Source organism: Orcinus orca, chromosome 4 (assembly GCF_937001465.1).
Source record: "Orcinus orca chromosome 4, mOrcOrc1.1, whole genome shotgun sequence".
Classification (NCBI taxonomy): Eukaryota; Metazoa; Chordata; class Mammalia; order Artiodactyla; family Delphinidae; genus Orcinus; species Orcinus orca.
The window spans coordinates 22,179,310-22,205,604 of record NC_064562.1 but is presented as its reverse complement, the minus strand read 5'-3'; the positions used below and the strand labels follow the sequence as shown (position 1 = coordinate 22,205,604).

Sequence of the window (26,295 nt, the reverse complement as noted above, 5' to 3'; positions counted from 1 at the left end):
CCGCAGCCTAGCATTAGGGCTCAATAAATACTTCTCGAATAAATAAATGGCCCCGCTGGAGTGCCTAAAGGGTGAGGGTCATGTTGGGAGTGGAGAGACAGAGGGCTGGCGAGGGCCACGGGGAGCCACATAGGGCTCTAGGGAGGGTTGGGGTACGATGAGTTTTCAGTTTCAGCAATGTCCCTCTGGTCACCGGGTGGCCTAGGCCAGGATAAAGACAGGAAACCCAAAGGGGAGGAGGCTGCAGATGTCCAGGAGAGAAGTGACGATGGCCCCGGCCAGGGCAGAGGCAGGAGAGGCAGACAGAGGACCCAGCCGGCTCTGCCAAGCATGACCTCAGCACCCAGCTCAGCGCCTGAGCCCCGTCCGTCTACCTGGCGCAGACACGGGCCTGGCGAGGGGACAGATGGACACACTGATGTGACGGAGCCTGAAGGGTGTTCTTGTCACAGTGGCATTTGGCCCCTCTTGCCCGCCTGCCGGCTGGGGCCTGAGGAACTGATACAGAAAGGATGGGGCCCTCGGGAGCCAGGCACTGGGAGGGCAGAAGCCAGCCCCAGCCAGCTGGCCCGGCCCAGACTCAAGCCATCAGTCTAGATCAGCATCAGGCCTCCATCCCCCTCCTCACATTGCGTTCCCCGCCCTGGCACGGGACAGCATATTACAGTTTGCAGAGCCCTCCAGCATGGGCGGCTCTTACCATCACCACTGCACAAACCGGAAAACGGAAGGATGAAATGACAGCCAAAACTGGGTGGGATTCAGAGCCAGGTTCCCCCCAACAGCAAATTCTCCATATCTTAAACCTCTCTCTCTCATTTATTAATTCTTCCCCGCCCCACTTTCTTTTAAAATCCAGACAGTTCTCTGATTTTGTTTGCATGTGTAATAATAATATACTACTAATTGCAGCTAGTGATTTTTAAGCAGCTTCTTGTTGCCTCCTTAAATCCTCCCAATCAACCCTGAGATGACAGTATTATACCCATTTTAGAGATCAGAAAACTGAGGCTCAGAGAATGTCTGTAACTTGCTGAGAATCAGGCAGCCCCACTAAAGTGAGCGCTCTCACTCCCAAACCTCTTAGCACTTTACCAGTGGCTCTCAAACCTCAGGGCATCACTGAAGAACCCATCAAAATGCAGATTCCAGGTGCCAGCAATTCTGATCTGTGGGTCTGAGCAGGGCCCTGGGAATCTTCATCTTTAGTAGAGAAGCCCAGGCAATTGTGCCGTGGGGCCTTCAGGAGCTTGTGCTGAAAGCAGGCAGGCTAGGAGCAGGTGGTCTTCTCTCTGTCCCTTTCACCTTGACCCTGTCCCGAGGCCAGCTGCTGGCCTCAGGCCACCTGGCTGCTTTGAGGGGCCTGGAGGGCCATGCTTCAGTCTGATTTGGGGAGTCGTCCCTGCTGCGAGCACAATCCAACCTGGCCTAGCGTCAAACCCAGCAGGCTGACCGGGTCTTGCTGACCACAGGCCAACCCACAGCTGCCCTGCACCCCTGCCAGGCCCATCTGCCCCTGCGCCAGTCAGGCCTACAGCCACTTAGCAGGGGCCCATCTGGGCTGGCGGGGAGGAGCTGGCAGCCACGGTCCGTGGCCTCCCTCGCACCCTGACCCTCCTGGAGCACCCACTGTAGGCGCAGCGCTGTCCCACCCTTACTCTGGCTCCTGCAGCAGCCCCTCAGCCTGCAGAGCTGGGAGCAACCATGGGTCAGGGTTCTGGGGACACAGGGCCATTCTTAGGTGCCCAACCCCCTTCAAGCCCTCTTCTGGGGCCTGCCTTCAAAACCATCATGATCACCATGGAATATCATTCAGCCATGAAAAGGACTGAAGTCCTGGCTCACACTGCCACACGGGTAGACCTTGGAAACGCGATGCTGAGTGAAAGAAACCAGACACAAAAGGCCACGCACTGTGTGGTTCCATTTATGTGAAATGTCCTTAAAGACAGAAAGCAGACGAGCGTTTGCCAGAGGCTGGGGGGAGGAGGGAATGGGGAATGACTGCTGCTAAAAGGTATGGGGTTCCTGTTTGGGGTGCTGGGAATGTTCTGGAATAGATAGTGATGATGGGTGCATAACACACTGAATATACTCAAAACCCCTTAAGTATACATTTTGAAATGGTGAGTTTTATGTTACCTGAATTGCATCTCAGTTTTTTAAATGGTAAAGTAAAAGCAACGACAATAAAACCATCATGTTGCCAACGCCTTTCTTCATAGACGAGGAACCAGAGTGAGGCCCAGAGAGAGGAACTGCGTTAGGCAAGTGAGTGGCAGGGATGACACAGAGGCCCCTGCCATCCCCCACATGCCTGGTGAGCGTCTGCTTCTCTGGTATTTACTTAACAAACCCTTTCCAGCAGTTGCCCATGTGCCAGGCCCTGGACAGGGCACAGAAGGGAAGAGCCCATCTATGTTAGTGAGGGATACACATGAGGGTAGGAGTGTCATTAAACCCAAGTTGGATCATGACTTCCCAGCTCAAAATGCTATGTGGTTCCTCTTTCACTTAAATAAAATCCTAAGTCTTTCTTTGCAAGGTTCAGGGACCTGGCGCAGCCCACCTCTCTGAGCTCATGTCCTGCCCCTGTCACCAACACACCCTGCCCTCCTTGCTGAACTGCAACAGACCAATCTCTCTCCTACCTCAGGGCTTTTGCATGTGCTGTCCCCCCAGATATCTGTGTGGCTTCCTCTCTTGCTTCCTGCAGGTCTCTGCTCAAATGCTCCTCTTCCAGGAAGTCTCCCCTGACCTCCCCAGCTAAAACAGCACCTCCAACCCTCCCACCCCTTATCATACTTTAGCTTTTATCTTAGCTCTTATCTCCTTCCCAGAAATTTGCTTATTGTCTGTTTTCTCCACTAGAGAGTGAGCTTCTTGTGGGGTGTGTACACTGCTGAGTTCCCAGCATTTGCAACAGTGCTTGGGATACAGTAGGTCCTCAATTAATTTTTTAAATTAAACTTCTTATTGTGATAAAATATACATAAGATAAAATGTATAAAATATACATAAGATAAAATTTACCACTTTATTTTTAGGTATACCATTCAGTGGCATTAATTAGAGTCACAGTGCTGTGCAACCGTCACCACTATCCATTTCCAAAACTTTTTCATCATCTCACACAGAAACTCTGTACTTTTCTTTTTTTTTTGAGTCTTTTATCCAAAGTCCACATTAAAAACATCACACCCTAGCCAACATTTTCCCTTTAAACTATAACTTAAACCACAGCTCCCCATTAATATTCTTTTGAATAATAAATGGACAGTGAACAGATTTACTGAGTGCCTGCCACATGCTAGGTGATATGTGGGTAAACCTTCCAGCAGCCTTGGAGGGTGTGTATGACCATCTCTGTTTCACAGACGATCAGATCAGTTCAGAGAGGTGAAATGCCTTGTCCAAGGTCCTGCAGCCAGTAAGAGTGAGATCTGAACACAGATCTTCCCCTTACCAGGCAGTGCCAGAACCATGAAATAACTACACTTTAAGGACCTAACTTCAACCAGCCACAGACCCTCTGGCTGTTCTGTACCCAGGCTTCCCGCTGCTACCCCTCTCCCCAAAGGTCATTATCTGAGCCAAATATTCCCAAACATCCTCAGCTCTGGCTGACTGACTATATTTTATATATATATATACATATATACATATATATATTATGGGAACCATAACTCAAGGTTCCAACATTCCATTTCACCTGGAGCTCTTGGAGCAGGTGCCAGGATAACGGAAGTGTTTTTCTCAGCCTTTAAGATTAATCAGTACTAGGCCCAGTTTAATGTTTACCTAACTTGTCATCCACTGGGTCTCCTGTTTGGGTGCACTTTCCTTTTAAAAAGCTAGCTTGACGGGGTGCCGTTGGATCCAGGACTCACCCGTTTGGCCCTATGGGACATGGAGAAGATGAGATGAGGCACCGTGGGCAAGTTCCCAGCACAGTGCTTGGCCCTCAGGTTCTTGGTCTGTGTTCCCATTGCCTCTCGTCCTCAGAAAAAGAGGAGGTGACCTGCCCCGAGTCACCAGTCAGAAAGAGGTGGAACAGGGACTAGAGCTCGGGTGCAGGGTGGATGTCCCATCAGTGAGCTGGGACCATGGCTCCTGTGTGATTCCAGGAGGCAGCGTGGCCAGTTCCACCTCCCACCTGTGGGCAGCTGGGGCTCGACACCCCCTTCCTGCCCTAACGTGAGAGCTCTGGCCCCTCACAGGCAGAGCTGGGGTCTTGGGCCTCCGGGGTGCATGGGTGGGAGGTGGAGGGTGCTACGTGCCCCACACGAACCCTCCCAAACCTCCCACCAGCCCCTTCACATCTACCTCCATCCAGGTGACCCAGGCACTGTCCAGGGGGACTTGCTTTGGCCCAGCCACGGCATCCCAGCTGTCCCCACCCCGCCTCTGACCCCGGCCCGGGAGCTGCCCTCACCCTCCACCAAGTTCAGGCTGCAGGAGGGAACTTCTCACCAGACCTGCTTGGGGATCGGGGACTCAGGCAGGTCCACGCCTTTGCCATCACCCTCGGAGAGCTAAGTGGCCCCCATCCAGTGCTGAATGTCTGGTCCCAGCTAACGGTCCAGACTCCGAACCAGACGTGGCCTTTCTCCTTCCGCACCTCCACAACAGGGCCTGTTTGTGCTGGAGGCCGACAGTGGGGAAGGGGACGGGGTCCAGCAGCCTCTCGCTCACCACTGGCCGTGAGCCTGCTGGTGGCTCTCCTGCTCTGGGAGGGCCTGGCCAGTGGATATAGCTGCCTGTTTCTCTCATGGGTCCTGCATTGGGTGGTCTGGAAATTTCCTGCCAAGCTACCTCTTGCGGAGCCCTTGACCTGGGCAGTCAGAGCTGTACGTCCAGTGGTTTTCCTCAGCCCCTGGGCACAGTGGCCTCCCTCTGCCGCTTTCTCTTTGCCCGCAGGGGAGCCAGCGGGCAGGACTAAGATGACATAAGCCAGCCTGTTCTCTCCTGTCCCCGGGAAGCACGTGGATAAAAGCCATTCATCTTTCCACATCCCGGGCAGAGTCAGAGTCCAGACCCTAGACCCCTTTTGCTCTCCGAGTCTCAGGCTGGGGTCTCCTACCTCAGGAAACATACTTTGGAGCTCTGCGAGGGTCTCACTAGGCTTGGGGAGGGAAGGTGGCACCCTCCCCCATTCCCCTCAAAAGGTGTTACCTGAATTGCATCTCAGTTTTTTAAATGGTAAAGTAAAAGCAACGACAATAAAACCATCATGTTGCCAATGCCTTTCTTCATAGACGAGGAACCAGAGTGAGGCCCAGAGAGAGGAACTCAGCATCTGCTTTCTCCCAGGAAATGTCTTCACCAATCCCCAGCCATCTCTCTTTTTTTTTTCTAATTTATTTTATTTATATTTATTTTTGGCTGCATTGAGTCTTCGTTGCTGCGCGTGGGGGTCTACTCTTCATTGCGGCGCGCGGGCTTCCCATTGTGGTGGCTTCTCGTTGCAGAGCACTGGCTCTAGATGCACAGGCTTCAGGAGTTGTGGCCCACGGGCTCTGGAGCGCAGGCTCAGTAGTTGTGGCGCACGGGCTTAGGTGCTCCGTGGCATGTGGGATCTTCCCAGACCAGGGCCCGAACCCGTGTCCCCTGCATTGGCAGGTGGATTCTTAACCACTGTGCCACCAGGGAAGCCCCCCAGCCATCTCTGATTCCTTTAAACGTCTTGAGAAGCACCAGCCTGGGGGTCAAGGTCAAGGGGTAAATCCCAGCCCTGCACACACCAGCTGGGCAGCTTTGGGCAACTTATTAATCCTCTCTGTGCCTCAGTTTCTTCACCTGTACAATGGAAAGAGCACTCGGGTGGCTTCAGCAACACAAGCTGAGACCAGAAGAGTGATTAGGGTTGCCGGGGTGAGCCGTGAAGGGGCAGTGCTGCCGTCAGAGCACAGCGTATACAAGGCACCTTGGTTGGGTGGGGATGGGGTGGGGTGTGGGTGTGAGTCCTACTGAAAAACTAGGCTACAGTCAAGAGCTTTTTCTGATCAGGAAAGTCTTTCCTTTGAAATGACTTCCCTGCCTCCAAAAAAGGGTGATCTACAACGCAGAGCTGGGTGGAATGGCCACGCTCTACCCAGCAGCCCTTCTGTCTCAGTCAGCTACTGCTGCGTAACAGACCCCAGGGCTCAGTGGCTTCAAACAACAAGTGTGCGCTCCTTCCCCTTAGTCTTTAAGTCTACTGGGCGTCTCCTCGTGTATTGGCAGTGCTCATTCTGACGTGTACGGTAGCTATGGGTCAGGAGGTATCTCTGCTGGGCTTGCTGCCATGTTCGGGGGTGGACTGGCTGTGGGCTGGCCTAGCATGGCCTCAGCTGCACTGGCTCGTCCACGTGGCCTCTCGTCGTCATCCGGCAGGCTTGCTTGGGGTTGTTTCCGTGGCAGAGCAGGGGTCCCAGAGAGAGCAGAAACTGAAGGCCTCTTGAGGCCCAGGCTTGGACTGGCACCCCCTAACTTCCTCTGCATTCTGTTGGCCAAAGCAAGTCACAAGCCAGTGCAGAGTCAAGGATGGGCAAACAGTCTCTGTCGCTGGACGGGAAGAGCCCCGGAATCACATTGTATAAGATGTGGATACAGGAAGCCGCTGATGGGGCATCAACGTTAAGTCTGCCACCTTTCCTTGTTCTGCAAGACCCCACTCCTGTTTTACTGTTTCCAGGAGGCCCTCTTGGATCTCACCTCTCCCCATCCTGAAGTGGTCACTTCCCCAGGCCACCTCTTCACCTCCTGTGCATCTCCCTGGACCCAGAGCAGCCCTTGAGAACAGGCTCCTTATCCCCAGGGTCCAGCCTGGCCCCTTCTCTCCAAACCCAGAGAAGATGCTGGGTAAGATGCTTGCTCACAGAGTCCCGTCCCAGGCGGACGCTGGGCACATGGAGCCTCCTTCCTCGCACCGAGCTCTTTCATTCAGCAGCAGACAGAACCTGTTTCCTCTCCCACCTCCCTCCTCATCAGCCCTGATGCCTCTGACAATACTAATTAAACACAGCGATCCCATCAGAAGGATGAAGCTGGGCTTTCCGAGGGCCCTCACTCTGCCGTGAGCTGTGATGCTGATGGATCATTAATGGTGGCGACAGCACTTACAGTGATGAATGGTGAGATGAGCGGGGGGGGCGTCTCCCTGATGAGCAGCTTAATCTCCTCCTCGAATTTGCAGGCCTCTGCCACAATTTCCAGGGAGATTTCCAGTCCACGGAATCCTTTGAATTTTACATAAACCCTAGGAGAACTGTGACCAGGCAGGGATGACAGTTCCTATTTTATGGGTGAGACAGTTAGGGCTTGGAGAGAGCGTGATTTGGATGCGGTCACACAGCTAATATGTACCGAGGCTGGGACTGGAATACCTTCCTCTTGATGAAAAAGGCACAAGGGGCACCTGTGAGATCCAAGGGCTGATCCTCCCCACGTGACCCCAGGAGGAGCCGCAGCCCAGGGTGCCGCCTGGGTCTCCAGAGCGTTGCCCGCACAGCCTCTCGCTTCTGCTCTGTTCTCTCCGTATGTTGGCTGGGGAAAAGCTGTGACAAACTACTCAGTGGCTTAAAACGACAGAGGTTTCTTCCCCTGAAGTTCTGGAGGCCGCAAGTCTGAAGTCAAGGTACCCGGCAGGGTCGTGCTTGCTCTGAACGCTGCAGGGAAGGCTCTGTCACAGGCCTCTTCCAGCTTCTGTTGGCGGTCGGCGATCCTTGATGTTCCTCAGCTTGTAGATGCGTCACTGCAGTCTCTGCCTGCGTTGTCACATGGCCTTCCCCCCGTGTGTCTGTGCGCCCATGTCTTTACATGGCCTTCTTCTCAGACACCAGTCGTTGATTTAGGGCCCATAGAATCCAGTATGACCACATCTTAACTTGATCATCTGCAAAGACCCTATTTCCAAATAAGGTCACAGCGACAGGTACCAGGGCTTAGGAAATCCACATATGTTTGGGGGACCCAGTTCAACCCACAGCATGGTCTTTGCCCATCTCTGGCTCTGGCTCTCGCGGTGTACCTGTCACTGGGCTGGTCACTTGGGACACCACCCCTGACTTCTTCCTGAGCCCATGCTGGGCCACAGTGTGGCTTTCTGGCTCCCAAACCAGTTGGCTCTGGGCTTGCACTGTTAGGGCTGCGCCGTACCCAGTCCCAGGGGGTTGACTGCTGCCTCTTTGTCCAGGGGTCCAAGCTGCCCCTTCCAACTCTGCCTTGCCATTTGGGGGACTCCCAGAGCTGCAGCAGAAAGAAAAGGGGACCTCGCAAGTAGAAGGGCACCTTGGGTTTTCATGGGGTTGTCATCACCCACAACAGGGAGACTTGGAGCACCCTCATACATGGGCCTGGCGGACCTCTCCCAGTGGCTGAGTTGTGACCCTGAGCCTGAGGCATCAGCTGTTTGGCAACTCAGCCCTGTGGTGCAGGGACCGGGACCTGCCAGGGGAATACACTGCAAAAGCCCTGCCCTGAATGGGACTTTGGGCCAGTGCCTCACCTCTTGACCAAGTTCCTTATCTGTAAAGAGAGAGTGATGGTAGGGCAGTGGGCTTGCCCTGAGATTCAATCACTGGTCCGTGGAGAGCTTTCACCAAAATGTCTTTATTTGCCCTTTATCCTTGAAGTATAATTCCACTGGATACAGAAGTCTGGGTTTACAGGTTTTTAAATTTCCCTCCATCACTTTAAAAGCCTTCGGAACTCTGTTATTTCTGATGAGAAATCAGCAGTTATCTGAGTCTTGGAGCCTCTGAATAGAATATGTGGTTTTTGTTCTACCTGCTTACAAATTTTCATTTTTGTTTTGGCTTTCAGCAGTTTGATGGTTAGGTGTGATTTCTTGGTATTTTTCCTACTTGGAGTTAGCTGAGCTTCCTAAATTTGTAAATTAAAGTCTCTTACCATATTGGGGCATTTTTCAGTCATTATTTCAAGTCTTTCTTCTACTCTATTCTCTCCTCTCCTTCTGGAACTCCAAGTACACGTAGACATTGGATGTTTTCCGGCAGATCCCTGAGGCTCTGTGCTTTATCTTTTTAAATTTATTTTCTCTCTGTTCTTCAGGTTGCATAATTTCTATCGATATATCTTCACGTTTACTAACTCTTTCTTCTGTCATCTCAAATTTCCTGTTAAGCAATTCAGTGATTTTCATATGTGGTATTTTTCAGTTATAGATTGTCCATTTAGCTATTTTTAAAATAGTTTCTATTTCTCTGGTGAAATTTCCTTTCTTTTCATGCAGTGAAAGCAAATTTTCCTTTATATCCTTGGACATAGTTATAATATAAAAATCTGCATTTGCTAATCCCAGGATCCCGGGAACTTCAGGGTCTCTTTCCTTGATTGTCTTTTTATTCAGTATGAGCGATATTTTCCTATTTCTTTGTATATCTTCGTATAGTTTTGGAGAATATCCTGGGTGTTGAGAATGACAATACCGTAGAGACTCTAGATGTTTAGTATGTCCCTCCAAAGAGTGGTTTTGTCTTGTTTTGCATTTGTAAGCAGTTGACTTGGTTGAACTCAACTTCGAACTCTGTCCCAGCACAAATCCTGGTTCATGTCTTTTAGCCTTAGCAGCTCTGCCTGGGGTCTATCGTGTGTACGTGTGCAGTTTGCAGCCAGCTAAAGAGTGGGGCAGAGTTTATGTGTTGCATTTGGGGACTGCTCTTTAGACCCCATTTCCAGGGTTAAATACCTCATTTTACAGCTACTAGGATTTCCCCAGATTCTGTCTTCTGGTTTATAGAGCCTAAAGGATGACTTTCTATCTGAGTTTCAGTAGCCACGTGGCACAGACTGGGACCTGTCCTCAGGCTGAAAGCCGTGAAAATAAGAAGCTCACCCAGTGTTGCCTCTTCTTCCAATTGCTGTCTCCCCTGCAGGGCCTGACATCTAATGAGGGGCACATAGTGGGCATGAGATCACAGTTGTAGGAGAGACTACTGTACTGGGGGGCAGGAGGGCTCTCCAGGAAGGCTTCCTGGGGGAGGTGGTATTGAGGCTGGAGATGTGTCAAACATTCCAAAATGAGAGCATGGGCTTTCCAATTGCATGATTTTACTGATGACAACTTCCAGCTCTCAGGGGAGGTAACTTTTACTAAGGCAAGCTCTAGAAGATACTTCCTGTAACAATGAGTGGATGTTAAATACCCACCAGCCCCTTCCTGGGATGGAGGAGCAGTGCCCTGGCCTGAGGTCTGTAGTTGCTCTGCAGATGTTTGCAGAAGGGGGCTGGAGGGGCTGGTGGTCAGGACTCCGAAACCTGTACAGGGAGGCTGAATCTCAGATTTATCTGGCACATTTCTGAGCTCGCAGCTGCCACTCCTGTGGAGGCCAAAAGCAAAGATGAGAAAAAACTTTGACTTTCTGTCTGGTAAATTTTGGTCATTCATCATTCCTTGGTGTTACGGTCCTTCAACCCTCCCAAACCCTCTCACCTCCAACATCTCTCTTGAGTTTCTAATCACGGGAAGACTGTACTATAGCCATGCTACAGATGACAGCACTGAGTCTCGGAGCAGGGAGGTAGCCCACCCAAGGTCACACAGCCCCGGCATTGAAGCCAGGACTCCAACCCAGGACTTCAGATGGTCCATGAACAGCTCAGGGGGTTGTCACTGTGGACGGGCCTCCATCCATCTCCTCAGTTGCCAATAGAAATGATAGTCATATCTCCCTCAGGGGCTGGCATGAGGTTCAAAGGAGGCGATGGATATAAAACTGACATATAAATTGTAAATTGCCTGCAGGTGTTATTGTCTGTTACTGTGGTAGCTGCCCAGCATTTATGGACCACATTTGCTCTGGATACCAGTGGTTACATGGGCGTTTTAATTTAATAGCATTGTTATTTTTCCATCATAAAAATAATATATATTTTTAATAATATATATATTTTATAATATATATTATGCATATGTCCAAACTCATTAAATTGCATACATTAAAAATGTGCATTTTTGTGTATATCAGTTATACCTCAGTAACCTTATACCAGTAAGCTATTAAGAAATATACATTCATTACAGAAGATCTAGAAAACATGGAAACATAGAAAGAGAAGGAAAAAAATATTTTCTTTCAACCGCCCTAAAGCAATCTCTGTTTAACGTGGTAGAAAAGTCTCTTCCAGCTTGTTTTCCCTCTGCCCAGTTTGTTTGCTGTTCAACATGGCTGTGATCACTGGTCTATATAATTAAAGACATTTTACATACAGTTTTATATCCTGCTCTTCCCCCCTAAGGGCGTGCTGACATGAAACAGCAAGAACCAGAGCCACGGGCAGGAACCCGGCACTGCTGGGCTGTGCCTCCGGCTGTGCCCCTCCTGTGTCCCTGGGCCAGGCAGGCTGCCCACGCAGGGACAAGTGTCAGGCAGCCGGGCCAATTCCACACTCAGAGAGCAGCTCCGTGATCCCAAAGAGCGGCTCTCCTTGTTTTTTATTCCCTTTATTTTCAAGTTTAATGAAACGTGCTCTTATCCTGATCAGTGAGTACATCCAGCCCGTTATCCTGCTCCTGAACCACCTTCCCTCTGACCTCTTTCCTTTCGCCGTCAGAGTTGGCATTTACCTGTGGCTCAGAGGCCAGCGCGGGTCAGGAGCTGCCTCTGAAGGCGTGTGATTGGAGAAGGAAAAGGCATGTATGGAATAGCAAATAGGACTGGGAAAACCACTGGAGGCTGAGAGAGCAGTTCTTGAGACAGAAGGTAGCTGGTATTCTGAGAATCAGCGAGGAGCCTGAGTCCGAGTGGGAGAGCAGGGCTGAGAGTCGTAGGAATTGGGGTGGGGATCCGTTACCGTTCATTGAGTTAAAACACGGGGCATTCAGCACTAATATTTTTTGTCACGCATCTGCCAACCCCGCCGATCTAGGCTTGGCTGGACTGGGTGACCAGGCCGCTCAGCTGGGCGGCTTTGCTGCGGGCCTGGGCAGGTCCTCCTCCGGGGCCGCGGCAGAAGCGCAGGACGGCGGCTTGTCTGCTGGCGTCCGGCAGGCCAAAGCCCATCACAGGGCACGGTACCCGGCCCAGGGTGGGAGGCAATGCCAAGTGCCAGGGGCGAGTGCGGGGCAGGGTGACGTTTTGGGCTCCTGACGTGGCCTCCCTCGGGGGGCCACAGGTCACTCAAGGCTTTAGATACTCTGAAGACCTTCGCTTTTCCTCTGTCGGTGGGGAGCCTCTGGAGGGGTCCGAGAAAGCTCCCTATGGCTGCTCTGTGGAGGCCAGCTTGTGTCTGGGCCGGGAGAAATGGAGGGGATCGGATGGGAGACGGTCGCAGTCGTCCAAGCGAGAGGCGGGAGAAGTGATGGAATCTGGATGTATCTTGAAGGTTGAGACAATAGGACTGGATGTGGAGGGTGAGAGAGAGAGAGGGGAGAGTCACGGTGACCCAAAGGCTCGAGCCCGAGCCAGCGGGAGGATGGAACTGCCTTCATTTGAGGCAGGGAAGGATGCAGAGGAGGGGTTCTGAGCAGAAATACCCCATGCATCGGGGTGGGGAAGGGGTGAACCATCATCCTGGCGGCTGGAAGGAGGACACAGTATGAGAACCTGCCTGGGGCTGCCGGGAGGAGTAGTCAGATGTGTGGTTTGTTTGAAAGTAGATCCATTGTGCTGAAGCGTTTGGTGCCTACAGGGTCCAGGCCAGGAATGTGAAGGTTATGGGGGAGCTCAGTGGAGGCAGGGAGGGGTACAGTTGGTCTCTGTGGCCCCCAGAGTTGGGCTAGTGAGTGTCAGATTTGCATCCCAGTCACCTGGTCAGCACACGAGGAAACCCCAGACTGCTTCAGGAGGAAGGGGAGCAGGAAGGAAGGAAAGACACCCGTGAACGGGTCTCTGTCCCACGGCCAGCGGGGAGGGGGCCGGGCCCCTGCTATCCGCTGGGGGCCCTGGGGCTGGGCGCGCAGCTCTGGCCACCTGCACAGCACTGGGTCCTAATGAGCCACATCCTCCTGTCTCTGTTCCACCACAGCCGATATCATCTCTACCGTCGAGTTCAACCACACGGGGGAGCTGCTGGCCACCGGCGACAAGGGTGGCCGGGTCGTCATCTTCCAGCGGGAACCGGAGGTGCGGCGGGGCCTGGTGGGAGGGGGACTACGGCTCAGCCCGGGCTTTAACCCGCAGGGGGCCTCTGGGCATCCAGCCCGGGAAAGGGCGCCGCGGCACGCAGGGATGGGACCGGGCAGGCCCAGGGAAGGGAGTCCACCGGGTCGACTCACAGCGCCATATTCTGATCCCCCTCTGCTGAGTGGAAGTTTGCTGATTGGTCACTGTGTCCTAGACCCTGGAGAAACAGACTCCTGATTAAACTGCCCTCTGCCTTGGAGAGCTGGTGCTGTGCGGCCAGAGCCGGGTGGAGGGGAGGACGGACCCTTCTGCAGCTGTGGGTGGCCCTCTGTCTGGGGTTGGCGCTTTTGCTCAGCCCCGGGCCTTGCCCCAGTGAGGTCTGCTGTCTGGAACAGCCTACCCGAGGCAGTGTTTCTGAACCACTGGAAGAACCTGGTGCTTAAAAGGCCCCATTTGTTGAGCACCTACTACATGCAGACTCCTCACTTCGTTCTCCACGTGCTTTTCCCAGTTACTCTTCACTGCCCACCTCTGAGGGTGGGGACTCACACCCCGTTTCTTAGATGAGGACGCCTGCACAGTCACCCAACTAGTGAGCAAAGACCAGGGATGGAAACCAGGACTGGGTGTGGTCTGTCACTCACACACCACCCTGCCTTTCAGGGCTGGGATTAGATGCTGAAGACAGGATCTAAGGTGACACCAAGGTCGGGGGAGGAGAGGAAGGGGGGAAGGAGGATAGGGGAAGCAGGACGAGGAGCAGAAGAAGAAGAGGGGGCAGGAGGGAGGATGAAGGGGGGAAAGGAGCTGCAGTAGCATCCTCCCCACAGCTGACGTTCCCTGAGCTCTGACTTCACCTGTGTTCACTCCCATAACCCTCCCTCGTGACAGCCCTCGTGGTACCATTAGGTGCTATCGTCATCCTCATTTTACAGATGAGGAGATCAGAGCTCAGAGGGTTGCAATAACTTACCAAGAACACAGAGCCAGAAAGCAGGTAGCTGAGAAACTGCTTATCTAATGAGCCCAGTACTGTGAGCAGGAGCACTTTGATCATGAGCAGGACCAGAGGATCCCACTGGGGATTGCAAAGCCAAGCCTTCTTTTTGCCAAATTGCAGAAAGAAATTAAATTGGTAGATGCGCAAGTTTCTCAGTTTTGAATATTTCTCCTTTAATTTTTTTCTTAATTCTGGTCCCACTGACCTTCTCCATAGCCAGTGCTTACAGGAGATGAAGTGAATTAGAGGCAAAAATATTGAAGAACTTTAAAGCTTTCCAAAAACACAGCAGGAAAAGAAATATATGAATAGATACTTTTGAAAAACCAACAGAAAACTTGAAATTGTGCTTGGTTGACTACCTTTGTTTTGCTCCCAGGCAGTTTTAGTTGTAGTTTCATGTTGTCATAGAAACTTGAATTGTCTACCAGGAAGTGGTCCCTGGTACCTGCGATGGACTCACCACCTCACTATTTTGGGGGCTCCACCAGGAGGTCCTTACTATAATGAGCTTGGCTGACTAAACCAGAAGGGGACCCGCTCAGGAAAGCTGGGGGGAGGACACCCTATCCCAGTCTATCCCGATGTCTGTCTGACATTGCAGGGCGTCTGGCCCCAATGTTAAATCTGCTCCAAAATGCGTTCATTCCTCGAGTCAGACCCAAGTTGGACACAAGGATGTGGGAGCAGATCAGAGCCTTGGCCTTGGTGCCAGACGGACCTCAGTGGAGTGAGTGACAGCACTTTGTGGACAGGTGGCTTTGGGGGGGGGGGCGCGGGGGTCGACTCACCTCTGAGGCTCCGCTCGCTCATCTGTAAAGTGGGCGGAGTCATGGTGCCCAATCACAGAGGGGCATCGAGGATAGAATGAGAGGAGGCGTGAGCAGCACTCAGCTCAGTGTCCTGTGTACAGTAGGTGCTCAGTAAACACGCGCTGGCGTGGGTGCCCTTGTTCTCGCTTACTGGACGGAGGAGGTGATGGAGCTCGGCCCTGGCTGCACAGCAAGGTACCGGCCATTTAAAAAGCAGAGAGTTTCCTTGGACCCTTGCTCGGATGCCCGGTCGCCATGGCTGTTCCAGGCCCTGCGTGGGTTGGACCAGTCCCGTCCCTGTCCCAGTGCCGGCTTCCGCCCCGCCTCACCATCCTGGAGCTCAGGGTCTGGTTTCCTTGCAGAGTAAAAATGCGCCGCACAGCCAGGGCGAGTATGACGTCTACAGCACTTTCCAGAGCCACGAGCCGGAGTTCGACTATCTCAAGAGTCTGGAGATAGAGGAGAAGATCAACAAGATCAAGTGGCTCCCTCAGCAGAATGCCGCCCACTCCCTGCTGTCCACCAACGGTGAGGCGCGTGCGTGCGCACGCGTGTGCACGTGTGTGTAGGCATGCGTGCTCTTACGCACACGTACTGTAGCAATGTGTCGTCAAATGCCATGTTTCACCTCACTTACATGGTGAGCTTTTTCCTAGGTCTTTAGAACTCCTGAAAAATAGTATTTTGAGCAGCGGGTAAATTCCATGTAGTGAATACACTTGCTCACCCTCTCCTGGTGGTCGGACGGGGGCTTATTCCCTCTGCTGTAACTAGCAGCTCCTTGAGCATGTCCGTGAATACTTTAATTTAGGGACGGACAAAGGAGGCCAGGTCAGGGAAAACAGTCAACACTCAATTCAGACTTGCCTCTTTATCCACAACCCCCAGAATCCCAGACCACCCCAGAGTGGAGGGTGTCACTGGGTGATCTGGGGTCCTCAGTGGATGGTACAGGAGGAGCGCTGGTTGCCTGGTCGCTGGCCATCTGCCTCTGGGAGATGGTACGCATCCCCAGGGAGGCCCCCAAGGAGGCTCCCGGCCAGACCCCTGCTTTGCTGCGGTCCACTCAGAGGCTGCGGTTCCTGGGGCCATCTGGCCTCTGCCGGCAGTGGACTCATGTTTTTTGCTGGGAGGCTGGAGCCAGAGGCCCCGCTTCCCACCTTCACGTCCACCTGCTCATCCTCCTTCACCTCTCAGCCCCATCATAAAAGGCGCCTGGGGCGGGAGCTAGGAGGGTCCTGGCTTCTGTCCCAGCCTGGGGACCTTGGGGAGTGGCCTTGCTTCTCTGAGCCTCAGTTTCCTCACCTGTGCTCCCTCTGGAGTTGCAACAAGGGTGGAGGGAGGTGTTGCCCACCCAGCACCCCAAGGCCAGCCAGTACTGCTCCAGGGTGGATGAGTCTTATACGATGATGCCACCTGCCTACCCAAGGGAGTCAGACTCCTTAGGGCGGTCTTCACGGCATCCCTGAAACCGGTCAGACTCAAGCCACCACCCCATCTCTGTGTCCGAAGGCCGGCTCTCCCTGCCCCCACCTGGCCAACACCCCGCCTCACCCCTTAGGCCTCCGCTGGGTGTCAGCTCCCACTGAGCCTTCCCTGACCGTTCAGCAGAGCGAGGTGTCCCTCCCGTGGGCCTTCCCATCCCTGCCGACCCTCCAGGGCTTGCCCTATGGAGCTCCTGCCATTCTGATTGTCTGTGTCCCCTGAGGGGTGCCTGGCACGGAGTCATGTTCAGCAAACCCCGTCTCAGAGGCAGAGGGGCCCTTCCCAGGCGCTGGAACAGAGGCAGTGAGCGGTCCCCCACCAGAGTAGGTCACCCAGGGCAGGAACCCCTAATGCAGTCAACACCCTGGCCCTGCCGCTTCCTCTTCTGAACCTGACGGCTGCTCTTGCCTCATAGGGTTTTGGGGAAGCTGGAAGGAAATGACATCGTCAGGAGCTTAGAACAGGGCCGGCGTCTGAGCCTCGTTCACGTGTTGCTTTTTTGTTTTTAATCATTTAACAGAGTGTCGTTCTCTGCCTGCCTCTTCGGAGGAAAGGGCAGCTTCAGGAATTTCCTAACACCCACACCCTCAAAGCTTCCCGCCCCCAGTTTTGAATCCCAGCTCCACCCTTTCCCAGTAGCCTGTCCATGGGCACCTGGCAAGTGTTTAATTGATAGCAGTTTCTCCCCTTCCTCCTCAGGAGCATGGAGGTGATTGTTTTGGGTGCTGTACTAAGAACTAACAGGATGGGTGTATGTGTGTGTGTGAGCGTAGACAGATATGGATATAGACGTAGACTTAGATATAGATATATAAGCAGAGGTTTATTTTCAGGAATTGGCATGCCTGATTGTGGAGGCTGGCAAGTCCGAAATCCGCAGGGTGGGCTGGAGACCCAGCGAAGGGCCTGGGAGTCTGAAGGCCATCTGCTGGCAGAGCTCCCTCTTCCTCAGGGGACCTCGGTCTTTTTTCTCTAAAGCCTACAGCTGATTGGAGGAGGCCCACCCACATGGTGAAGGATAATCTGCTTTAGTCCATGGATTTAAAAGTTAATCTCATCTTAGAAAATACCTTCAGAGTGACATCCACACATTTGACCAAATACTGAGTAGCGTGGCTTAGCCAGGTTGACATCTAAAATGAACCATCACAGCTGGTAAAGGTTACTCTTTTGATGTTCTTGGCAGGATTCCAGAGAAGTGAGGCTTCCGGAGAGCTGAGTTTCTGGATGGGCGGGATGCATCTCAGGAAATAGGTTGCCAGTGAAGTGTAAAGAACAGGAAGCTTCGTTAGTACAGTTTTTGCGGAAATTAGTTGAAAGACTGATAACTGCCCTTGAAAGGGTCATGCCCTTTGACCCAACAGTTTCACCTTTGGGATCCATTGTGAGGAGCTCGAGCATGATGACAAACGTTCCCTTTGCAAAGATGTTCGTAGCGTCAGTGGACAGAAGGAGTCAAATTAGAAAGAAACTTCATGTCCAAGAACAGGATAAGGTTAAGGAGCTTGTGGGTTGAGGCACCCTTATCTAGCAGACTCGAGTGGGTACTCCATTCTCCATCTCGTGTTCATCATGTGTCTTGTTTCACTTTGTTCTATTTTTAAAGATAAAACTATCAAACTATGGAAGATTACCGAACGTGATAAGAGGCCCGAGGGTTATAACCTGAAAGATGAGGAGGGGAAGCTTAAAGACCTGTCCACGGTGACGTCACTGCAGGTAAGATGTGGCACACGGACAGTTCCGGCAAGCGAAGAGCAGTTTGTGCTTTATTACACAGCGAGGATTTCAGGACTGGAAGGGCCATGGCGATCTGAACCACGGTCAGGTTCCGATCCAGAACTTTAAGAAGCCGGGCTGCTTACTTGCTGGGTGGCCACCATCATTTTCCTGCTCTGTCCCTCAGTTTCCTCCCCAGCAAAGCAGAGAGGATCATCTTTCTTCTGGAAGTCCCGTGAGGATGAGGCAAGGTGATGCGTGTCCATGAAGCCCTTTTCAGCTGCACCCGAGGCTGGAGAGCAGGTTCTCTAATCCCTTGTTATACAACTAGGGAAACCGAGGCCCAGAGAGAGGCAGCAGCTCTCCCAGAGCAGCTCAGCTGAGCAAGTGGCAGAGCCAGGAGGAGAACCTGTGAGCGGAGCGTTGTGGGTTCCCGGCCCTTTGCCGAGGGTCAGAGGGACACCCAGAACTTGTGATTCTTGCAGCCTTTATGAAGGCTCAGTGCAAAGATTGCCTTGAGGTAAGAGCGGCCTGGAAGGGTTAAGTGGCAGAGCCGTGTGAAGGCAAGCTTTTGCTCCCAACGCGATGAAAAGCAAAAGGACTCATGTTTTTTGCTGGGAGGCTGGGAGATATGAAAGAGTTCTGGAGTCACAGGACCCGGGTTCAAATCCTGCCTCCGCCGCGTCCTGGTGGTGTGACCCTGGGCAGGGCTCTTGGCCACCACGAGCCTCTGATTCCTCATCTGGAACAAGAACAGACACTTGAGCATGTGTCTCCCAAGCACTCTGGCTATAAAATCATTCAGTCCTCAGCCAAATCCTATGGTGGGTATGTGATTGTCATCCCCATTTTACAGATGAGGAAACTGAGAGCTGGATCCAAACCCAGGGAACTCTAGCTCCACAGTCAGCATCAGCATCCAGTCTCCTCCGTGAAGTGGAAGTGAAGCTCCTGCCTCCCAGGGCAGCCATGGGGATGGTTAGCGGCTTCTTGCAGGAAGCACACTGAGGCCGCCTTGTCCATCGCTGGCTTCCAGAACCGTGCCTGGAAGAGGGTGGGTGCTTTCAGCCACCCATGTGTTTGCTGGAGGTGATGCCAGCCCTGCTCTAGGCACCAGGAGGCCACAGTGAATGAAGAGTCTGGGGGCAGATCCGGTCTAAGCCTGGGACAGGCCCTGCTCAGGGAGGGGGCCTGAGTCCCAAGACTGAACGAGGATGAGTGTCGGGAGGTGACTGCGCTCTTCGGCAGATTTGAAAGGTCTGAGTTCACATCACACGGAAGGCTGTCTCCCTGGGTTCCTACCGTGGCTGTGTTTGCTGCTCCGAGCGGGCCATGGAGCTGCCTGGTGCCGCGGTGGTGCTAAGGCCCCTCCAGGCTCCCAAACTGCTCACAGCCCCACCACCGCTGGTCAGATGACTGTGGCCGTTTCCCTGCTCTGTGCCTCAGTTTCCTCACCAGCAAACAGGAGATAACGACTCGTTTTCTCTGCAACGGCTTAGCAAGCGCCCCGCACTCAGCACCCAGCCGACTGTCATAAATATGAAATGCCAATCAATGTTGTCCCCAGAAGGAGGAATAAATGTTTAAACACATTGGCCTCTAAATGACTGGCAAATTCCACAAATAAATTCTGAGAAAGCAGGGGAGCCAATTAGCTTTGACATTGAATAACGGGAGTGAGGGTGCCTCCCCGCTCCCCCCACCTCCAAGCCCCAAGAAAGTTTATGAGGGTTTCATCTGGTGGGAGGAGGCAATTATCACCTCTTGATGGGCCTGGCATTTGCGGCAGAGCCAGTGGCCCATGGGAATCTTGTTTATTTCCCACCCAGCGTCTGAGAATTTTCTCTGTTATGTCACACACATCCCGAAATGGCACTTAACTGTAAACTAAGGCTGAAGGAGAAGAAAGGGGGAAAGAACGTGGGTGCCTGGGTCTTTCCTCATCCAGCCTCTCACCTTGTCTCCTCCCCAGTTCACCCAAGCCTCCCGAACCTGGGAAGCTCTCTACCTAATCTGGGCCATTTGTGCTAGAGGCAGCTATTATTTACCGAGAACCTGCTCTCTGCTAGGCCCTGTGCTAGGTCTCTGGGATCCCAGAGCTGAGCAAGGTGAGATTGAGTGCCTACCCCCAAAGTGTACCCAGGCCCCCAAGGAAATAAGACATGGAGTCACCCCCACACTGGAGGTCAGCTCTGTGACACAGGGACACACAGGAATGCCTTTCTCCACTTTATTTGGTGAACTCCTATTCATCCTTTAAAACCCTATTAGCCTCCACCTCTGAAAGTCTTTCCTACACGAGCCAGATGAATCCTTATCCTTCTCTGTGCCCTCTAGCCTTTTGCATCCCACACTGCTCTGTCCTTAGTGTCCATGTGTCTGTCCTCCTGTCCTTCACCTTGACTACACTGTACCTTCCAGAAGAGCGTGGGTGCGGGGAAAGTTTTATTCACGAAACATCCAAACCTTCAGGGCAGGTTTCTCTTCCCTCTTCCTCTCCTCTTTTTGCTTTCTGGCTTTGAAATATGGTCTGGGGATGGCGGTGCATGGCTGGAGCACTGGGTGAACAGTTCCAAGGCTGCCAGGGGAAAACAACATTGCCGGAAGGAGTGGGGAGCAGACTGAGATGCTGAGACTTTGCTAGGCCAGCGATGCCCTGACCTTCTCCAGGAGCAGGTGTGGCTTGAGAGAGACTCCAGGGATCCCCAGGGCAGGTGGTGGCCATGTCCTGAGGGAAGGGAAGGCAAGATTCAGAGCTGACGTAGAATATCTGACACCGGCGGACATGCGGAAGGCCCCATAGAGGGGCCCAGACACACCAACACTGACACGCGAGCAGACAGTCCCGAAGCACAGACTCAACACAAGAACCACCCAGAGCCAGGTGCATACACACACATGCACACTCGGGCACATGCATGTGCACACTGACACACTCATGCATGCACACCCAGGCTCACACACCCACACAGGCACACTGGGCGCCCTGGTACATGAGGACATATGGCGGCTGCAGAGCTGCCTTGTACCAAAAGGAATGCTTAGTGCTTGCCCACCCCGACTGCAGCACCAAAGCTGTCACCTCCCATCTCAGCTGTCCCCCAGGGAGGGACATAGCTCATTTGTTCATTGACTCACCCATTCACTCATTCACCTGAAGACCTGTCTGTGCTGGGCCCTGGGCTGAGTACCAGAGATACAGAGATGAACACAAGAAGACACACAGCGCCCCTAAGTGCTGCCCAGTCCATTGGGGAAACAAACAAGAAGACAACAACTTACCACGTGGTCAAGGCCATAATGAGGGATTACAGGGCCTTGGGAGCCCCAGGGAGCCCCAGGCCCAGCCTAAGAGTAGGTATGTTTGGGGGAGGTCCCCTGGGAGAAGGAGACTCTCTAGGGTCCCACGTCAGCCTGTTTCAGCCCCTCCCCATATGTCACCTCCTGGTCACTCTTCCAGCCGGGCACCAGCCCCTGCTTCCCTGTCACTCTGTCCCCTCACCTGTTTTATTTTTCTTTAGAGCACCTACTGCTTCCTGAGACCACACACACACACACACACACACACACACACACACACACACACACACACACACACACGTGTATCAGCCTATCATCTTCTCTCCCACGTGAGTGCAAGCAGTGGGTCCCCCATCACCTGCTGCCAGCCAGTTCTGAGTGGATTCATGCCCTTCTACCTGGTGCTTGCTGCCTGGGGCTCAGAAGCCCTGCAGGTAGCTGACAAAGGTCTGTGTCCCCCTTCACCGGAAGCTGCTCTGTTCCTCACTCCGAGGATGGCCTTGCTGCCTCTCTCCTGGGCACAATTCCCACTGCCCCTGCAGCACCCCCCTCCCCCCACCCCCATCCAGGCCCACTCTGGAAACTGTGTCTGTGTAAGCCCTGGCTCAGCCACCCCTAGTCACCCCCCGAGGAGGGGGAGGAGGGCACTGTGGACCGAGTGATGTTCCAGGCGCACTTGACCTGCATCAACTCATGGAATCCTCACAGAAGCCCTGAGCAGGCGCCAGCATTACCCAGTGTACAGATAAGGAAACTGAGGCCCAGAGAGGTGAAGGCCGCAATGGAGGTAACACTAGTAGGCGGCCGGGCAGGGTTGAAGCCAAAGTCAGGTTTCAGGTCTACACCTTTGCACCGTGATGCCCCGGGGGCAGTCACACCTGGCTTCTGGTCCTGGCTCTGTCATTTCCTGCCTCTGTGACTTAGGAAGCCCAGTTCATCTTGGCATCCAGTCTTCTCATCGGTCACATGGGGATGGCAATGCCAGCCCTCATTTTCTGGGGCTGGGCCAGGGAGAGATCAGTGAGGCCGTGTCTGTCTGTCTGTACCTTTGAAGACCTTACAGTTTACTGGAACGGAGAGTCGTGCCCAAAACACCCCGTAGTGCACACCGAGAGCCCTGATAGCAGTGTGTGCAGCGTGCTGGGGGTGAGCAGGGGTGTGGCAGGCTGTACATCCAAAGGGCTGTTAACTCCAGATCTTGCAGGAGGAGTTGGGGTGAGCATTCTAGGCAGAGGGTGCAGAGAGAAGCAAAGCCATGCTATCTGACACTGTCTCTGGGAGTTTGTACGAGTTCCGCTAACACCAGCGGCTGTAACAGCCCCAGGGCAGAGTACACAGAAATGTATTTCTCACTCAAGGAAAGCTCCGGTATAGGCATCCTGGATGGCACACGGCTCTCCTGCAGGGACACAGGCTCTTTCCATCCCATGTGCCTCCATCCCTAAAGCCTGGATCCTCGCCTTCTGGCTGTGGAAAGGGAAGGGGGCAGAGAAGGCACAGCTGCCTCTTAACCGTTAAGCCTTGGCCCCCCAAGTGCCGGGCATCAGTGTGCTCACACCCCATTGGTCAGAACAGTCATGTGGCCACACCCAGCTGCAAGGGCAGCTGGGAAATGTAGTCCCTGCCTGGGCAGCCACTTCCCCGTGACAAGGGGACACAAATGTTTGGTGGAAAATCTGGCTCTGCTACAGTACCTTCTCCTTCCATTTTAGAAATGAGGAAATTGGGGTGCAGAGGGGTTCAGCCATTCATTCAAAGTCACGCAGCAGGTTCAGAACCAATCCCAGGAGGCCAAGCAAAGGAGGCAGTCTTCCCTGCAGGGCTGGTGCCAATGGATGTGGCCATGTGGCACTGCTTACTTCTGACACAGGCAGGATGGACACCCATTGGCGCGCTCCACGCCTCTCCTGGCCTCTCCTTTTGATCACGTGGCCCTGGACGTTTCCTGCCAGCACCCCTCCCCCATCACCTCTCCCCTTTGCGCTGACCGCCCCTCCTCCTCCGCAGGTGCCCGTGCTGAAGCCTATGGATCTGATGGTGGAGGTGAGCCCCCGGAGGGTCTTCGCCAATGGCCACACCTACCACATCAACTCCATCTCCGTCAACAGCGACTGCGAGACGTACATGTCCGCGGACGACCTGCGCATCAACCTCTGGCACCTGGCCATCACCGACCGGAGCTTCAGTATCCTTTCCTGCCGCGGCGCGGCCCCACCGTTGACGCCGCGGGCCGGGTGGCTCCCGGGTGGGACGTCGGGACGTCAGTTGGCCTGCTGTAAGCCAGCTGGCTTGGGAGCTTCTGCTCTGTTCAGCCTCTTCAGCGGGGTGCCTCCTGGCTCACAGTGTGTGCATGAGGCCGAGGTTTGGAATCATGATGAGTTTATGAAAACTTTACAATTGTGGCCGCTGAGGGTTACGTTTGACCCCTCGCCTCCTCCAGGGTGGCCATCATCCTGTCATCTGGGGGCCTCACTGGGGACCATGGAGGGGATGGAGTCCTGGGTCAGCCCTCCTGGGCAAGGGGTGGCCGACCACCCTGAGACAGTCGACTGAAGGCTTCTCTGGACCTTCCTCCCTGGGCCTGAGGCATCAGTGTTTGATGGACAACCTTGGGGTCCCGCCCAGGGCTTAGAGGGACAACTGGGGTGTCATAAGCCCAGCTGGATGGGGTCAAGGTAGGCAGCCCTGCTTGGTGGCCCCATGTGTCTGGGCAATAGGATTATAGGATTGACTCCGGCCCCCACTGACTGGTGAAGAAAGAACATGGGCCTGAAGAGGGGCCCAGGCTGAGGCTTGGCCCAATGAGGGCTACAGTGGACAGAGCAGGCAGGTTACTACCTACAGGTGTCACTACTCTACAGACAAATAACAACAACAACAACAATAATAATAATAGTAATAATGCCCAGTGAGGCTCTGTGCCTGATAAACATGTGTTAATGTGAACTCGATTCATCCTCACAGTAATTCTGGGAGGTAGGTTCTTTACAATGAGGAAACTGAGTCACGGAGAGCCCGGGCTAACTTGGTTAGAGCTCACAGCAGCCAGTGGAAAGCTGGGTTCAAACCCAGGCCCTCCAGCCCCAAGTCCTCATTTCCAGCCTTTCCACCCAACTGCCCTTTGTGAAGGATGCTGCCCAGATGTGGGGTGGAAGAAGGTGGGATGACCCCCCCCCCCAAGAGATGTCTCTGACTGTCCACTTGGTGCTGGGTGCCGGGTGGCCCTGGACACCCAGAGCTGAGACCGTACAGCTCCTGCCACGAGAAGCTCCCAACACAGGGGATCGTGCCTGCTGTGCTGTCCTCTCACAGGTCAGGATCGGGCTGTGTCCCTTGGAGCAGAAGCCAGAACTGGGGGGGAGGGAGTGGGGCAGAGAAGGGAGCAGTCGGGGGGGGGGCAGTTAGAGGAGAGAAGGAGTGACAAACGGCTTCTGGGGGGCCAAGAGCCAGAAACTGGCCAGAGACCACAGGGCAGGGAGACCTCGGAGCTGGGAGGGCTGAGAGCAAGCATCTGATGTTCCCTGAGCCCAGCAAGAGGGTGCGGGGCAAACGCCTGGGCTTCGGAGGAGCCACTGGGAGTCTCTGGGAGTCTGCTTCTACCACGTTAAGCTCTGTGACCTTGGCGAGTCACTGCACCCCTCTTGAGCCTCGGTCTCCTCCCTAACCGTTCCCCCATAGGATGGCAGCGTTCAGCGAGCCCCTGTGAGACACCCAACACCAAACCGGTGCTTAAAGCGTGTCAGGAAACATTAGCATCTGTTTCCTTCCTCCCTCCTTAGTGCTCGGGGCCTGGAAGGCAGAAGTGGATTGGGATGGTCGGGAAGGTTCCAGGAGGAGCTGGGGCTGGAGCTGCTCTGAGGGGTGGGGACTCAGTCTGGCTGCATGGAGAGGGCCGGGCTGGGCTGGTCCTCTGCTGGACCCTCCATTCAGGCACAGACCCCAGCAGGTCCCACCCCTCCCTGGTGCTTAGACACCAGCTAGTCAGGGGTCAGAACACCCCTCTCCAGCTGGCTCACGCAGAACAGACGTTTACTGACTTATGGAACCAAGAGAGCTGCAGGTACAGATGGATCCAGGGGCTCAGTGTCCTGGGAGGGCTCTCTCTGCTTCCTGCTTCTGATCTCTGCTCTGGCTTCAGCCTCCACATGGCGGTGAGTTGACACCAGCAGTTCAGGCCCCACCCTCCCAGAGTAAAGTCCAGGAGAAAAGAGACCCGCTGTCTCTGAACTGTCCCACCAGGTCCCCAGGTGGCACCCCGTGGGCTCTGCCTGGACCTCAGGGACACCCCTGAACCCATTTCTGTTGGGGGTGCAATGCTCTGGTTGGCCAGGACCCTCCCTGGTGCCGGAGGGGTCAGCTCCACCCCCAGCAGTGTCTGAATCTGGGAAGGGTGGTCTCCTTGGGAGAAGCACTGCTCCAGGAGCTGGGGGCCCCTCGTGGTGGGCGGCACAGACAGACATCCACTGCCAGGTCTGAGGTGCTGACCTGCTTCCCAGCAGAATAACATGAGGAGTCACACAGGAGCTCCAGGTCTGCACACGGGGCAGGCGTGGGGCTCAGCTTCCTGCACAGCACTCTACAGCTTAGAGAGCAGCTTGCCGTTCTCAGTCTCACTTGGCGCTCACAGTGACATGAAAGCCGCCCATCAGTGGCAATGTTATCATCACCCAACTTTATGGATGAGGAGATGCAGGCTTGGGGAGACCGGGGCTTGGCCCAAAGTCCCCCCGCCGGGGACAGAGTCCCGTGGCCTGGCCCAGTGCTTCTTGCCTTGCCCTCGGGCTGCAGCCTTGGGACAGCGGCACCCACCCTCCTGGAGCCTGGGTTTCCTTATCCTAGGACTAGGGTGGGGACCGTAAGCCCTGACCAATTTATCTCCCTGGGCTATTATAAGGATTCAATGACACCGTGA

The 26,295-nt window shown here is 54.0% G+C and overlaps 1 protein-coding gene across 3 annotated transcripts in view; it reads left to right on the top strand.

The window, feature by feature from the left end:
- PPP2R2C (protein phosphatase 2 regulatory subunit Bgamma) overlaps window positions 1-26,295 on the top strand; it is a 138,546-nt gene that overhangs the window by 71,992 nt on the left and 40,259 nt on the right. For all 3 annotated transcript variants that reach the window (XM_004263578.4, XM_033402221.2, XM_049708829.1), the window contains exons 2-5: window positions 12,970-13,067; window positions 15,242-15,407; window positions 17,971-18,083; window positions 23,391-23,568. In XM_004263578.4, coding sequence (XP_004263626.1) covers window positions 12,970-13,067; window positions 15,242-15,407; window positions 17,971-18,083; window positions 23,391-23,568 — 555 coding nt within the window. The remainder of the gene's footprint in view (window positions 1-12,969; window positions 13,068-15,241; window positions 15,408-17,970; window positions 18,084-23,390; window positions 23,569-26,295) is intronic.